The sequence below is a fragment of the Camellia sinensis genome, chromosome 10 (assembly GCF_055761805.1).
Source record: "Camellia sinensis isolate YWXY chromosome 10, ASM5576180v1, whole genome shotgun sequence".
NCBI lineage: Eukaryota > Viridiplantae > Streptophyta > Magnoliopsida > Ericales > Theaceae > Camellia > Camellia sinensis.
The window spans coordinates 23,535,390-23,551,507 of NC_138970.1; the positions used below are offsets into that span (position 1 = coordinate 23,535,390).

Here is a 16,118-nt window from a genome sequence, read left to right on the forward strand (position 1 = left end):
GTGAACTTTGAAGTTGTTTAAAATTCATGCATGTTTGCATGTTCATATTGTTCTTGATATTGATTTGAAATTGAGTTTGAATTAGACACTCTTGGGCTTTGATTTCTTAAAATTGAGCTTTGAACCATGTCATTTTATGTGTTTACAAATGTTTTCTGGCAATTCAGCCCAAGAGGTCGAGTTTTGAGTTGTTAAACCTTGGTTTTTGGCTTGTAGGTGCAATCTGGGTTTTCCAGATTTTGCACTTCCGCTCGAGCGGGGACTGGTGACGCTCGAGCGTGGAATCCGAGCATCCAGTATTTTCTCTGCACTGTTTTACAGTCTGCTCGAGCGGAGGATTGGGCGCTCGAGCAGAGGCATGTGTCTCACGATCGAGCGGGCGTCGAGCGCCTGTCGAGCGGAAATTTCACCCATCCAGTACTTTTACAGTACGCTCGAGCGGGAGAGTTGACGCTCGAGCGTGTACCTTTGTTGCATGTCCGCTCGAGCGGGTAAACCTGCGCTCGAGCGGGACCCTGTTTTTCTGAAACTTCTGAAACTGCTTTTTGAGTACATCTTTGCATTCTCATCCCATTCTAGGCATTCTTAGGCCTAGTTTAAGGCATCTTACTGAGGATATAGATGTAGAACACACCGAGCCATTAGGGGTTAGGTTACTATCTTTCCCAGCTGTGTAGCTTAGTGTGTTCAATCTGTTAACTGTGTAGGGTTGGCGACTGGGGAGGCACGCTCTAGCATACCGTAGCCCAAACTCTGTAAGTAACGATTGTGTAAAGATATGTTCACAAATGATTATCTTCTGAACAACTGAACTGTACTGTTTTCTGAACAGACTACTGTTAATTGAATGAATGTATGTCCTATATTCTGAACTGTATTGTGGCATCCTTAGCACCTACTGTTTACTGTTACTGTGACAGAATTCTCTGTCGGTTCCCTTGTTGGAACCACTACTGTTTACTGACTGATGGCCATCATTACTGTTCGGTCTTTTAAGACCTACTGCTTACTGTACTGTTATGCTAATGGGTGTACCACATATGACTGTACTGACTGAACAACTGAAATACTGTTTAATTGAACTGTTTTCATACTATAAGGGCATTCATTCTTAACCCCTTTACGCATTATGTTATTCACTGGGCTTTAGCTCACTGCTCATATATATATGTAGGTGTTCAGGCACCAGACCGCAGCTAGGAGCGTCGAGGCTAACTCCAGTTTTGTCAAGCCAGCCTATGTGCCTCACTGAGAGGTTCTGAGCCTGTCGTGTTAAGGCTTAGGGGTGTTTTACAACTCCCCCTTCTGTACTGTCTTACTGTTTTGTAATAACCGAATGGATTGTATAGACTGCATGTTACTGTACTGTTATGTAAGGGATGAAGTCCCTAGTCTGAATGATTGTAAATATTGTGCATGCTGTTCTGCACTGTCTACGTACAAATGTATGAAAAGTCTTTTTGCATACAGATTGTCACAGCTCATTGGACATTGTTTATTTACTGTTTTGGCTTCCGCCAGGCCCGGTACTCTGTTTTACTGTTCTACTGTTCTGCAGGCCTTCGGTAATCTCGGATTACTGGCCGGTTACGGTGCTAAACCCATAGGGCCGGGTTTGGGTCGTGACAGAGTGGTATCAGAACGATACTTACCACGAGTTATACCGCATACACGTGTCCAAATGAGCTATAGGATGTCCTAGAAAAGTGATTAGGGCATCTCATGAGCATGATAAGTGTGTGGTTATGTTATGACTGAATATATGCTAACGTGTTAAACTGTTAAACAAATGACTGCTTATGTTTAAAACGGTTATAACTGCTTATAGTGCAATGGATAATGCAAACACTGCAAATGAAACTGGAACCTCATCCTCTGAGGCCAGAATGGCCAGACTGGAACAAATGATGGAACTGATAACTGCAAGACTGGACCAACAACTGAATCAACAGCCCCTACCTCCTCCTCCTCCGGTTGTACCGGAACAAAATGTGAATGTGAATGCTAATGATGGGGATATAATTGCTCTGACCCAGAAGTTCAGCAAAATGAAACTGTCATCCTTTCAGGGAGGCCTTGAACTGTTAAAAGCTGAAGCTTGGGTTCTAGAAACCGAAAAATTATTTGAGGTTTTTCCGTGCTCTGAAGCACATAAGGTACTGTTGGCCACCTTCACATTGCAAGAAGAAGCTAGAAGGTGGTGGATGCTCATCCGTGATGAAAATACCGTTCTGACTTGGGCTCAATTCAAAGGAGCCTTCTTTGAAAAGTACTTCCCTCAGTGTGTTAGGGACAGAAAAGTAACTGAGTTTGAACAGCTGAGACAAGGAGCAATGTCTGTGGCTGAATATGAGACGAGATTCACCGAGCTTGCTAGATATGCACCGCATATGGTGGATACTGAGTATAAGAAGGCCAGAAAATTTGAAGGCGGCCTTAATGTTGCAATTCTTGACCGAATAAATGTACTGAAGTTACCGAACTACGTGAATGTCCTTGACCAAGCCTTGATGGCTGAATCGAACATTGAAGCACTAAAGAATGAAACGCCAACGCCTGAATGGCGGGGTAAAAGACAGGGTTTCAAGTTCAAGAAAGGCAAGCATAATCCATTGAACAAGAAACAGAATACGGGGTCAACGACTACGTCTAGTCAAGGAAACCGTACAATACCGCCCTGTTCTGAGTGTGGTAAAAATCACAAGGAAGTTTGTTACAAGATATCAGGAGCCTGTTATAGGTGTGGCAAAGTGGGCCACATGGTTAAAGACTGTCCCTCTGCTCCACAAACTAGTAGTAAAGCTACACCAAGCGTAGCGGCATCAACTGTTACACCGAAACCGAACCCCAAAGCTACCGGGAAAAAGCCTATGAGGCAGGGCCGAGTGTTCGCCCTAGTACCGGGAGATGTCCAGAATACCGAGACCGTTGTGTCAGGTATTCTCTCTATTTGTACTCAGAATGCTTATGTACTGATTGATTCGGGGTCTACGCATTCTTATGTGTCGCATGCTTTTTCACGTAAATTGAATAGACCCTTAGAACCTATGAACTATCTGTTAGCTGTATCCTCACCCGTTGGGGGATCTATGACCTGTGCATACATGTATCTTTCTTGTGAAATTATTGTTGGAGATGCATATCTGTTTATTGATTTACTGCCATTGAACATTGACCATTTTGATGTAATATTGGGGATGGACTGGTTAACGAAATATCATGCCACCATAGACTGTGTAACGAAACAAGTAGTTTTCCATCCTCCTGGTCTACCTGAATTTGTGTTTAATGGGGTTGGAGTAGTACCTCCCCCATATCTGATTTCATCTGTGAAAGCTGTTAAATTGATTAGAAAGGGCTGTAAGGGATATCTGTGTTCTGTATTGACTGTGTCTACTGATGATAATGCTAATGTGAACTGTATTCCTATAGTCAGAGAATTCCCAGATGTTTTTCCAGAAAATCTTCCAGGAGATTTGATTAACAGGGAGATTGAATTCATCGTTGATGTGATTCCCGGAACACAGCCAGTTTCTAAAGCTCCTTACCGAATGGCTCCAACTGAACTGAAAGAACTGAAAGAGCAACTGCAAGAACTGTTAGACAAAAAGTTCATCAGACCCAGTACCTCACCATGGGGTGCACCTGTTTTGTTTGTAAAGAAGAAAGACGGCTCACTAAGACTGTGCATTGACTATCGTGAACTGAATAAGGTAACTGTAAAGAATAAATACCCATTACCGCGTATTGATGACCTGTTTGATCAATTACAGGGTGCTAAAGTATTTTCGAAGATTGATTTCAGATCCGGATACCATCAGTTGAAAGTTAAATCAGATGACATTGATAAAACTGCTTTTAGAACGAGGTATGGACATTACGAATTCTTAGTTATGCCTTTCGGAGTTACCAATGCACCAGCTGCATTTATGGACCTCATGAACAGGATCTTTAAACCGTACCTTGACAATTTTATTGTTGTATTTATTGATGACATACTGATTTACTCCAAAAGTATAGAAGAGCATGAACATCATCTGAGACTTGCCCTACAAACCTTAAGAGAACAGAAACTGTATGCTAAACTGTCTAAATGTGAATTTTGGCTTGACCATGTTATGTTTTTGGGGTATGTTGTTAGCAAAGATGGAATTTCTGTTGATCCGCAGAATATCGAAGCTGTAGTGAACTGGCCTAGACCAACCAACGTAACTGAAGTCCGAAGTTTTTTGGGTTTGGCTGGATATTACAGAAGATTTGTCAAAGATTTCTCCAAAATTGCTTTACCGTTGACTCAACTAACTCAGAAAGGGATATCATTTGACTGGACTGACCAAAGAGAATCTGCTTTCCAGGAGTTGAAAACCCGACTAGTGACTGCACCTGTTCTGACCTTACCTTCAGGTACGGATGGTTATATTGTGTTTAGTGATGCTTCTCATAAGGGTTTAGGATGTGTTTTAATGTAGAATAGGAGAGTAATTGCCTATGCTTCCCGACAACTGAGACCGCATGAAAAGAACTACCCGACCCATGATCTGGAACTTGCTGCAGTAGTATTTGCACTGAAAATCTGGCGTCACTATCTGTACGAGGTGACATGTGAAGTATATATCGACCACAAGAGCTTGAAATATTTCTTCACACAGAAAGAACTAAACATGAGACAGCGAAGATGGCTAGAACTGATTAAAGATTATGACTTACAGATATTGTACCATTCGGGAAAAGCCAATACCGTTGCCGATGCAATGAGCCGGAAATCAATTGGAAACTTAGCCTGTTCACTCACTGGACAGAAAGAGCTGCTTCGTGACCTTGAAAAATCTGAAATTGAAATTGTTTTGAGAGAACAAGGTGGAACCTTAGCTACTATTTCTGCTCAACCGGCACTGATTGAAGAGATTAAAGAGAAATAGCAACTGGATGACTTCTTGAAGAAGATCATCGAAGAAAGAGAATCTAAACCTAAACCGGGATTCAAATTTGAGGACAATATACTGAAATTTCATGAAAGACTGTGTGTACCGAATGATACTGAACTGAAAAGAAGAGTTCTGCAAGAGGGGCACAATTCGAAACTGTCTATCCATCCAGGGAATACGAAAATGTATCAAGACCTGAAATTGAATTTCTGGTGGCCGGGAATGAAGAAAGAAATCACAGAATTTGTATCAAAATGTCTTCATTGCCAACAAGTTAAAGCCGAACATCAACGACCCACAGGCTTATTGCAGCCCTTACCAATACCGGAGTGGAAATGGAAACATATCACTATGGATTTTATTGTGGGATTGCCTCGCTCCAGTAAAGGTATGGACTCGATTTGGGTTATTGTTGATAGACTGACTAAATCTGCTCACTTCTTACCTGTTAAGACAATTTATAATGCGGACAAATTGGCTATACTCTATATTGATGAAATTGTTAGACTGCATGGAATGCCTGTGTCCATTGTTTCTGACAGGGATTAGAAGTTTACATCGAGATTTTGGCAAAGCCTACAGACTGCACTGGGTACTGAACTGAAACTGAGTAGTGCCTATCATCCTCAGACAGATGGCCAGTCAGAAAGGACCATCCAGACTCTAGAGGATTTACTGAGAATGTGTGTCCTTGATTTTCAGGGGAGCTGGGAAAGCCATTTGCCATTGGCTGAATTTGCTTACAACAACAACTATCACTCGAGTATTGGCATGGCGCCTTTCGAGGCGTTATATGGCAGAAAATGTAGATCTCCGATTTGCTGGGTAGAAGTTGGAGACGGGCCTTTGCTTGGGCCCGAGATTGTGTATGAAACAACTGAGAAAGTGAAACTGATACAACAGAGACTGAAAACTGCGCAGAGCAGACAGAAGAGTTATGCTGATGTCAGAAGACGAGACAGAGAGTATGAAGTGGGTGATCACGTATTTGTGAAAGTGACACCGATGAAAGGCCATACTCGTTTTGGAGTCAAAGGCAAGTTAGCACCGAGATACGTCGGACCATATGAGATTATTGAGAAAATCAATCCGGTGGCGTATCAAGTTGCACTTCCTCCTGAAATGGAGCATATGCATAACGTCTTCCACATTTCTATGTTGAGAGACTACCTCCGGGATCCTTTCCATGTAATAGAGCCTACTCGCATAGTGTTGAGTGATGACTACACTTACGAGGAACGGCCTATACAGATTGTAAACAGACGAATCAAGAAGCTGAGAAACAAAGCGATCCCACTGGTGAAAATCGACTGGCGAAACCGTGGTGGTGTGTATGCCACTTGGGAAAGGAAAGAGGACATGGCTAAAAGATATCCTGAACTGTTTCCACTGAATCCTGTTTTCTTCCAGAATGAAGGTAACTCGAGTTTAGAGGACTAAACTCTTTATAAGGAGGGGAGACTATAATAACCCTCATCACTGCTTACCGATAAAACACTGATTACCGTTAAACTGAACTGATCATGATTGATAACTGAGCTGATTAAAGTACTGAATTGAACTGACTGACTGAAAACTAGAATTGAATTGACTAAGTGTGCGTGTTAATTTGTATTCTATTTGTTTGATTGATTATTTGATCTGTTCACGTTTTATGTTTAAACTGCTAATTGAAGGCCTTATCGGCGGCCGAACCGGGAGTTGATTGATGTTTTATGATCATCATAATTAATGTGATTTTACGGTGTAATTATCTAAAAACTGATTTGGTATGATTAATTAGATTAAATATTGACCAATTGTAGAGTTTGACTCATTTACAACTTTGCCCTTGAGTGGGCCACTACCTATACACCTTTGAGCTACACCACACTTGAATCAAAACATTTCCTCAGCCTTGTTTGAGCTCTTGCCGACCTTAGAGAGTGAGGAAGGGAGAGTAGTGAATTCAACATAGAGATTTGGCTTGAATCTTGAGGAATTGGTAGCTTAAGTGCTTAATTGAGCCTCTAGACTTGCATTCAAGGAACCTAGGTATGAATTTCATCTTTTGATTTTGTCTTTAAGTTGATTCATGCATGGTTCATGTCTAATTGTAGAGCTAAGTCTTGAATTGGTTCATTAATGGTGAATTGAAGCTCATTTCATGCATGCATGTTTGAATTGTTGAGTTGTGAGTTGATATCATGGTAAAATGGTACATGCATGTCCATAACCTTGTAATGGTCCATGTCTTCAACTTGTTTTTGGATCAATCGGCTCCTTTAGAGCATCAAAGTGAACTTTGAAGTTGTTTAAAATTCATGCATGTTTGCATGTTCATATTGTTCTTGATATTGATTTGAAATTGAGTTTGAATTAGACACTCTTGGGCTTTGATTTCTTAAAATTGAGCTTTGAACCATGTCATTCTATGTGTTTACAAATGTTTTCTGGCAATTCAGCCCAAGAGGTCGAGTTTTGAGTTGTTAAACCTTGGTTTTTGGCTTGGAGGTGCAATCTGGGTTTTCCAGATTTTGCACTTCCGCTTGAGCGGGGACTGGTGACGCTCGAGCGTGGAATCCGAGCATCCAGTATTTTCTCTGCACTGTTTTACAGTCCACTCGAGCGGAGGATTGGGCGCTCGAGCGGAGGCATGTGTCTCATGACCGAGCGGGCGTCGAGCGGAGATTTCACCCATCCAGTACTTTTACAGTACGCTCGAGCGGGAGAGTTGACGCTCGAGCGTGTACCTTTGTTGCATGTCCGCTCGAGCGGGTAAACCTGCGCTCGAGCGGGACCCTGTTTTTCTGAAACTTCTGAAACTGCTTTTTGAGTACATCTTTGCATCTTCATCCCATTCTAGGCATTCTTAGGCCTAGTTTAAGGCATCTTACTAAGGATATAGATATAGAACACACCGAGGCATTAGGGGTTAGGTTACTATCTTTCCCAGCTGTGTAGCTTAGTGTGTTCAATCTGTTAACTGTGTAGGGTTGGCGACTGGGGAGGCACGCTCTAGCATACCGTAGCCCAAACTCTGTGAGTAACGATTGTGTAAAGATATGTTCACAAATTATTATCTTCTGAACAACTGAACTGTACTGTTTTCTGAACTGAAGATCAATGAAGTCCTTCAAAGGTTGATCATCTCCTAAAGCTTCAGCTACATGATCTTCATCTTCTTCAGTCTCCAAATGTTCCTCCATGTCCAATGCATCTTCTTTAGTCTCCAAATTTTCCTCCATGTCCAATGCATCTTCTTCAGTCTCCAAATTTTCCTTTATGTCCAATGCATCTTCTTCATCATCATTGCAAATGAGTTCCATTTCTTCTCTGGAAATGGGCTTCAATTCATTGTGATTTACCTGCATTTGAAAAATATAAAAAAAAAAGAAGCCAGCAATCAAGCAAACTTTAACCACTAGAGTAAAATTTTACTCTGTTTCAAAGTAAAAGTTTACTCTGATTGTAAGTAAATTTTTACTCTAATTTTAAGTAAACATTTACTCTGTTCAAGAGTAAATAGAAGTTTACTCTGACTGTAAGTAAAAGTTTACTCTGATTTAAAGTAAACTTTTACTCTGATTTAAAGTAAACTTTTACTCTGTTCAAGAGTAAGTTAAATTTTACTCTGACTGTAAATAAAATTTTCCTCTGATTTAAAGTAAAAGTTTACTCTGATTTAAAGTAAACTTTTACTCTGTTCAAGAGTAAGTAAAATTTTACTCTGACTGTAAGTAAAATTTTACTCTGATTTAAAGTAAAATTTTACTCTGATTTAAAGTAAACTTTTACTCTGTTCAAGAGTAAGTAAAATTTTACTCTGACTGTAATTAAACTTTTATTCTGTTCAAGAGTAAGTAAAATTTTACTCTGTTTCAAAGTAAAAGTTTACTTTGATTGTAAGTAAACTTTTACTCTGTTCAAGAGTAAGTAAAATTTTACTATGTTTCAAAGTAAAAGTTTACTCTGACTGTAAGTAAACTTTTACTCTGTTCAAGAGTAAGATTTTATTATGTAAGTATAATTTTAAGCAAAGTGAACCAGTAAGGCTGAGTTTGGAAAGATGATAACTCTTCGGGCTTTAGTGTTTGCAATGACCTCTTCATTAGCTTTTTCCTCAATGTTGATAAGTCCCATCGAAGGAGCCTTGGACACAAATTTTTTCCTTGAGGTTGAATGAGGGTAGTATGCTCGCATAACCAGTACTATAAAATAAAAAATCAAAATTAGTTAATTCTCTACAGATAGATTGCATAATATTTCAAGTAATTCAATTTACTTACCAAAAGAAGAAGTATGCATCCAGTGACATTTTCAAGACTTACTAATGAAGAATGGATTGAAGTAGTCAACGTGGATGCAATTGCAGTTGACCATGCATACGAATTCATCATTTCCAAATCTTCTACAAGGGCAACAAAGGCCCATCCAACTGTTAGACCAGTTGTTGGTAATAGCAAAGTCGCCACAATAAATAGACACATTATTTGTGCAACATCCTCAACATCAACTCTCGTTGTTCCTTCCAACGCATCTCCTAATGTCTTTCGCAAACTCTTTACAAATATTCTTGACATATTACGAAACCTTCTTTGCACAAAAGGTGATTCTTGTTTCTTCCCATATGACACATCTACTTTTTTGGTTCCCGATTTTATCCCAAAAATCAAAGTAGCATCACTGTCCCGTATGTCACATGTTTTCCCCCTAAGCTTAAATCCCTTTGCATGAAAGTCATAAAATTTGATCACATCCATCACATTACCGTCAACTTTCTTGAACTTCTTTAACACCACATCATCTTTCTTCCAAAAACATTTAAACAACATCCCAAAGGTGTTCTCTCAAGAACAGTAATGTGTCTTTTATTGAACCTTGTGTCTCGCATTACGTTTATCAATGAAACAATATTTGACCTATATTGTTTCATATAGTTCTCCCTCTCCCATACTTCATGTACAATATTCAACTTCGAAGGACTTTCTTTACTACTTTTGCTCCTTTTTTTAGGGACTTTCTTATTTTGTATAAACGTTGGTGGAACTTCAAAATCATCATCATCATCATCACCACATTTGCTTCTTGTAACAGCTATTTTAAAACACCAAAAAGTTTCTCTATACCAACAGTGTAACATTTTACTTTAAACAACAATGTGACAAAACAAATAAGCAATAAACAAAATGCATAAGCATGGTAATGAGACAGTAAAATTTTACTCTGTTTGACAGTAAAATTTTACTCTGATTGGAAGTAAAATTTTACTCTGAAAAATTCATGAAGCAACTAAATTTGAAAGCATTGAAATTGCAGGACCAAAACACTACAGAAATCAAAGCATAATGAGCAAAGGCTAGACTTAAGTAAAATTTTACTTTCATTATAATCAAGTGAATTTGAAAGCATTGAAATGGCAGGACCAAAACACTACAAAAATCAAAGCGTAATGAGCAAAGGTTAGAATTAAAGTAAAATTTTACTCTCATTATAAGCAAGTGAATTTGAAAGCATTGAAATGACAGGACCAAAATACTACAGAAATCAAAGCGTAATGAGCAAAGGCTAGAGTTAAAGTAAAACTTTACTTTGTAATAAGTAAAATTTTACTCTCATTATAAGTAAAATTTTACTCTGGTTGAAAGTAAAATTTTACTCTGAAAAATTCATGAAGCAAGTGAATTAAAGCGTAATGAGCAAAGACTAGAGTTAAAGTAAAATTTTATTCTGTAATAAGTAAAATTTTACTCTCACTATAAGCAAGTGAATTTGAAAGCATTGAAATGGCAGGACCAAAACACTACAGAAATCAAAGCGTAATAAGCAAAGGCTAGAGTTAAAGTAAAATTTTACTCTGTAATAAGTAAAGTTTTACTCTCATTATAAGTAAAATTTTACTCTGGTTGGAAGTAAAATTTTACTCTGAAAAATTCATGAAACAAGTGAATTTAAAAGCATTGAAATTGTAGGACCAAAACACTACAGAAATCAAAGCGTAATGAGCAAAGGCTAGAGTTAAAGTAAAATTTTACTCTGTAATTCCGAAATACCTAAATTAGTTTTCAAAATTTTTAAACCTTAACAATCTCACGTGATTTAGTAATTTATAGTATTTTAAGATAGTGATAAAAATTTTAGAACAGATGAACCTTAGTGCAACCAAAAATCCCAAATTCTACTCACCCAACGTAATTTCATACAGCACTCCCAAAATGAAAACAAACCTAAACAAACTTCATAATATCGAAAAACTAGCAGAAAGAGAAAAAAATCACCTGTAAAATGTGTGTCCAAGAGAGAGAGTAAAGCATAATGCCGAGTTTGATTCGAGCGCAAGCGAGGAACTTGTAACGTTGCTAGGGTTTCAATTGACGAAACTTTAGCGAAGTAGCTCCAAAAAGCGAGAGTAATGAGACTCAGAGAAGGGTTTAAGAGAGAGAGTAAAGCCTAATGCCGAGTTCGATTCGAGCGCAAGCGACGAACCTGTAACGTTGCTAGGGTTTCAATCGACGAAACTGTAACGAAGTAGCTCCAGAGAGCGAGAGTAATGAGACTCAGAGAAGGGTTTCAATCGTTGCTAGGGTTTTAGAATGATGATATTCAAAGGAGAAGAGGGTTTTCAATCGATGAAACAGAGGGAGGGGAGAGAAACGGTGCAATTGTTTCATATTTCCCCACTTATATGGATGGGCATTTCAGTCAATTCATCTTATTTTTTTAATTGAGGGGCTTTTGGGGCCATTGTTTTCATCCATGGGCTTCAGACAAAAGAGGCCCCATGGAAAGGGCTTTTCACCAAAAATCCCTTTAAAAATAGATTAGACTTAATTTGAACTTAATCTTCATGTTAAGGCCCACTAGATCCATTAATAATTTAGGTTTTAAAAATAGATTGGACTTAATTTGAACTTGATCTTCATGTTAAGGCCCACTCGATCCATTCATTTTATAGAGCCTTTTGTGTGTGTCAATTGTTGGATTGTTGCTGTTTCCAAAATTTCATCATTTTGTCAGGTACTCTCTTTTGTAGTTTTTGATTGTGTTATTGTTAATATCTATGCCCCGAATGGTAGTACAAATAGAAGGAAGGTGTGGACTATTTTAACTAGACTAAAACCTCTGTATGATAAACCTTGGTGTTTGGGGGTTATTTTAATGAAATTATGCATATTTCTGAAAGGAATGGCTACTATAGGAGAGATAGGGGCATGCGTGACTTTAATGATTTAATTGACAATTTGAAAGTGTGTGACATCCACATGATGGGGAGAAAATTCACTTGGTGTAACTGCCAAGAAGAGGAAAGGTGAAGCAGGATTGATAGGTTTTTGTTAAGTCCAGAATGGGTGCAAAATTTCAATTTCAAGCTTTGGGGCTTACCTAGGAGGTTGTTAGATCACTGTCCTATTTTACTTATGAAAGATTATCGAGATTGGGGTCCATAGCCATTTAGATTTCTAAATGCTTGGTCCTTACATCCTAAATTCAAATCCTTGGTGGAGAGTACTTGGGCTGAAACCATTGTGTAGGGTTAGGCTGGTTTTAAGTGTTTAAGGAAGCTCAAAGCACTTAAATTAGCTCTCAAACAATGGAATATTGAAGTTTTTGGAAATGTGGATTTTAAACTCAAGCTTCTGGAGTAGGAACTGCATTTGCTTAACTTGGTAGCTGAAAAAAGACCATTAACTGCAACAAAACTTGACAGAAGAAGGGAGGCAAAAGGGGAAGCTTGGAAGTTGACCAAAATGGTGGAATGGGTTTGGTTACAGAAATCTAGAGCTAATTGGGCATTAAAAGGTGATAAAAACACAAAGTTTTTCCATATTATGGTTGCCTCCAAGAATATTAGAAATGCATTGTGCTCATTAAATGTTAATGGGGTTATCAAGGAAGATCCTGAAGAAATAAGGACTAAAGTTTTTCAGCATTTTAGGAACCAGTTCACTGAAACATGGTTCAGAAGGCCAACCTTATCTGGTTCTTTTAAGTCTATTGGGGGTGATGCGATTAGGGATGCTTTAGAAACTGAGTTCTCAGAAGTAGAAATCGTAGCAGCAATCAAAACCTACGATGGGAATAAGGCTCCTGGGCTTGATGGCTTTAATCTGTTGATTTTCCAAAAGTGTTGACAGTTACTTAAGGGTAATGTGTTTCAATTGATGAAGGAGTTTCATCAAAATTCTAAACTGGCTCATGGAGTTAATAGTTCTTTTGTTACTTTGATTCCTAAAAATGATAATCCTTCTTGCCTTAATGAATATATGCCTATTAGTCTCATAGGCTCTCTGTATAAAATTCTTGCAAAGGTATTATCAAATAGGATCAAGCAAGTGATGCCCATGATTATTAGCGAGTCTCAATCAACATTCATTGGGGGAAGAAATATATTGGACAGTCTTGATTGCCAATGAAATTATTGATGGGTGGAAGAAGAACAAGATAAAGTGTATTGTCTTAAAACTTGATTTTGAGAAAGCCTATTACTCAATTAATTGAGGGTTCCTTTTCTCTATGTTTTCAAATTTTTGGTTTGGCTCTAAATGGATCCGTTGGATGAAAAAATGTGTATCTTTAGCCCATATCTCTATTTTGGTTAATAGATCACCAACAACTGAGTTCAAACCTCAGAAAGGGCTTAGACAGGGTGACCTATTATCATTATTCCTCTTTAACATTATGGTTGAGGGTTTAAACATCTTGTTGGGTAGAGCTTTACAAATGGGGTTGATTAAAGGGGCTATTGTTGGATCCAATGGTATAAAGATAACCCACTTGCAATTTGTCGATGACACAATATTGGTTTGTGAAGCTAATTAGGAGGATGTTGTCGCCATCAAAAGGATTTTGAGATGTTTTGAAATATTGTCAAGGCTAAAGAGTAACTACCATAAGAGTGTGGTCAGTGGGGTTGGGATCAATGATGATTTTCGTGAAGAACTTGCTGCTAAATTGAATTGTTTGCATCAAAGATTGCCACTCAAATATTTGGGTTTGCCTTTGGGAGCTAATCCAAGGAGAAAAAGGACTTGGCAACCAGTGCTTGATAAATGTAAACAAAAATTGGCTTATTGGAAGAGGAGATTCTTATCATTTGCAGGTAGGCTGACATTCATTAAGTCTATATTATCTTCTTTACCAGAATATTACTTATCTTTATTTAAGATGCTAGAAGGGGTTGCAAAAGAGTTTGAAAAAAATCAATCTAGATTCTTATGGGGAGGTGATGAGCTTAGGAGGAAAATTCACTTGGTTAAATAGGGGGAGATCACTCAAGGTAAAAGTCAAGGGAGTTTAGAAATTGGAAAGGTTAGACTTTGGAATAACTGTCTTTTGTTGAAATGGTAGTGGAGATTTGGCACTGAAGATAATGCTCTTTGGAAACAAGTGATATGCAGTAAATACCCTGAGGTTGGAAGAGGATGGTGGCCTTTATCTATTGAAAATAACAAGCTATCTATGATCTAGAGAGATATAGTGGGTGTCACTGGCTTGTGTCCTAAGCTCGTGGATTTCTTTAAGCATAACATAGTTATGAATATTGGTGATGACAAGAGAACAAAGTTCTGGACTGACACTTGGGTTGGAAATACTTGCTTAAAAGATGAATTTTCCATATTATATTATGTGTCTCTGGACAAAACTGAGACTGTGGCAGAGGTAAGGAGCAGGGGAATTGATATTTAAGGGTGGAGGTTCAACTTCAGAAGAGTTTTGTTTCAGTGGGAAATGGAGGAGTTAGAGAGGTTGAATCTGTTTTTACTCAATGAACCAGTGCTTAGGCTTGGTAGGTTGGACAGTATTAGATGGAATACAGATAAATTTGGTTTTTTCATTGTGCCTCTGCTTATAATTGGAATATTTTATCTTCTAAGGATATTAGCAAAGTAGCTGGGTTCATTTGGAAGAATGTAGCTCCACCAAGGGTTCAGTTTTTTGGTTGGTTATCATGGAAAGCGATGATTAAGACATTCTACTTTCTTCAAAGGCTTGGGGTTCTTAGTAGTCGGTCAAAAATGAATTGTAACTTCTGTAATAATGATTTGGAGACTGTCAATCATGTGCTTCTCTTCTGCCATTTTACTTGGAGCTTTGGATTGGTGGCGAGTAAAATGGGCAATACTTGGGTCTGTGAATAGCCTTTTTCTTTGGTGGGCTGGTACAATACTCAAAAAATAGGAAATGGTGCCTGAAACATTATTCCGTTGGTAGTACTCTGGTCCATTTGGAGGCAGCGTAATGACAGTATCTTTAATGGCTCATAGGTGGACTTTGAAAAGTTGTGTGATGCTATCAAGATTAGGATTGCATTATGGATCAGATCTTCTTCCCCCTCTTTCAATTACTCTGTGAATGATATTGTGTATAACATGCAACAAGTGAAGTACTTCTTGTAGGCCAGCTCTGGTTTGCAGATTGCAGTTGAGTTTGGTGTGGCGTGTTTGTGGCTGCTGTGTGGTTTTTTTTTTCTTTCTCATTCGTGTTGTGTTGGTTCCTCACCAACTTTTTATGGTTGTACTGGCAGATGATTGGGCGTGCTCCTTGGTGCCAACCTAGTTGGGATTGGGGTAATTCGTTGTGATGCTATTTGCACTTCTACTTCTTTATTGATATAATCTCATATAAAATGTATATTTTCTCATCAATAAAGGTTTTTTGCTGATCAAAAAAAATATCCGATAATTATAGTAGTTTTATTTTATAGTGTTTTTTTTTTTCAAAAAAATAACGACAAATACATTTTTAAAAATATGCCATTTATTTTTTTTTTGGAGATAAACGCAATAATATAAAAATGTTATGAGACTTGATTTTTTTTCAGGGATAATATATACAAAGAATCCTACAAAATGAATAATTTAGATTATCAAAATAGAACATGTGCTGAACCCCATGGGCCCTAACATAACGGTCAAGTTCAAAATTTTAATTTAAGAGAATCCTCATCAAGTTATGGAATTTTTTGGGTGTATTTTTTTTATTTATTTTTAGTAAAAAAAATAAATAAATTATGTCTTAGTTAATTTTTATTTTAAACTTTTTTAATGCACTAAATCTATATATACTTAAAAAATAAAATATTTATAAAAAATCTGGAAAAGCAAAAAAAAAAATCAGCACATTTTCATACCTGTTTGTATTTAGTGAACTTGTTTCAAATTTTTTTCATAAATATTTTATTTTTTAGGTGAATGTAGATTGAGAATATCTAAA

At 37.8% G+C, this 16,118-nt stretch overlaps 1 protein-coding gene across 1 annotated transcript; it reads left to right on the forward strand.

The window, feature by feature from the left end:
* Positions 1-12,652: 12,652 nt before the first annotated feature.
* LOC145800224 (uncharacterized) lies at positions 12,653-15,301 on the forward strand. Its single transcript, XM_082889879.1, has 7 exons — positions 12,653-12,988; positions 13,073-13,213; positions 13,725-14,156; positions 14,253-14,315; positions 14,373-14,564; positions 14,780-15,031; positions 15,170-15,301. The coding sequence occupies exons 1-7, from the start codon at positions 12,653-12,655 to the stop codon at positions 15,299-15,301; spliced, it is 1,548 nt and encodes a 515-aa protein (XP_082746005.1).
* Positions 15,302-16,118: the final 817 nt, after the last annotated feature.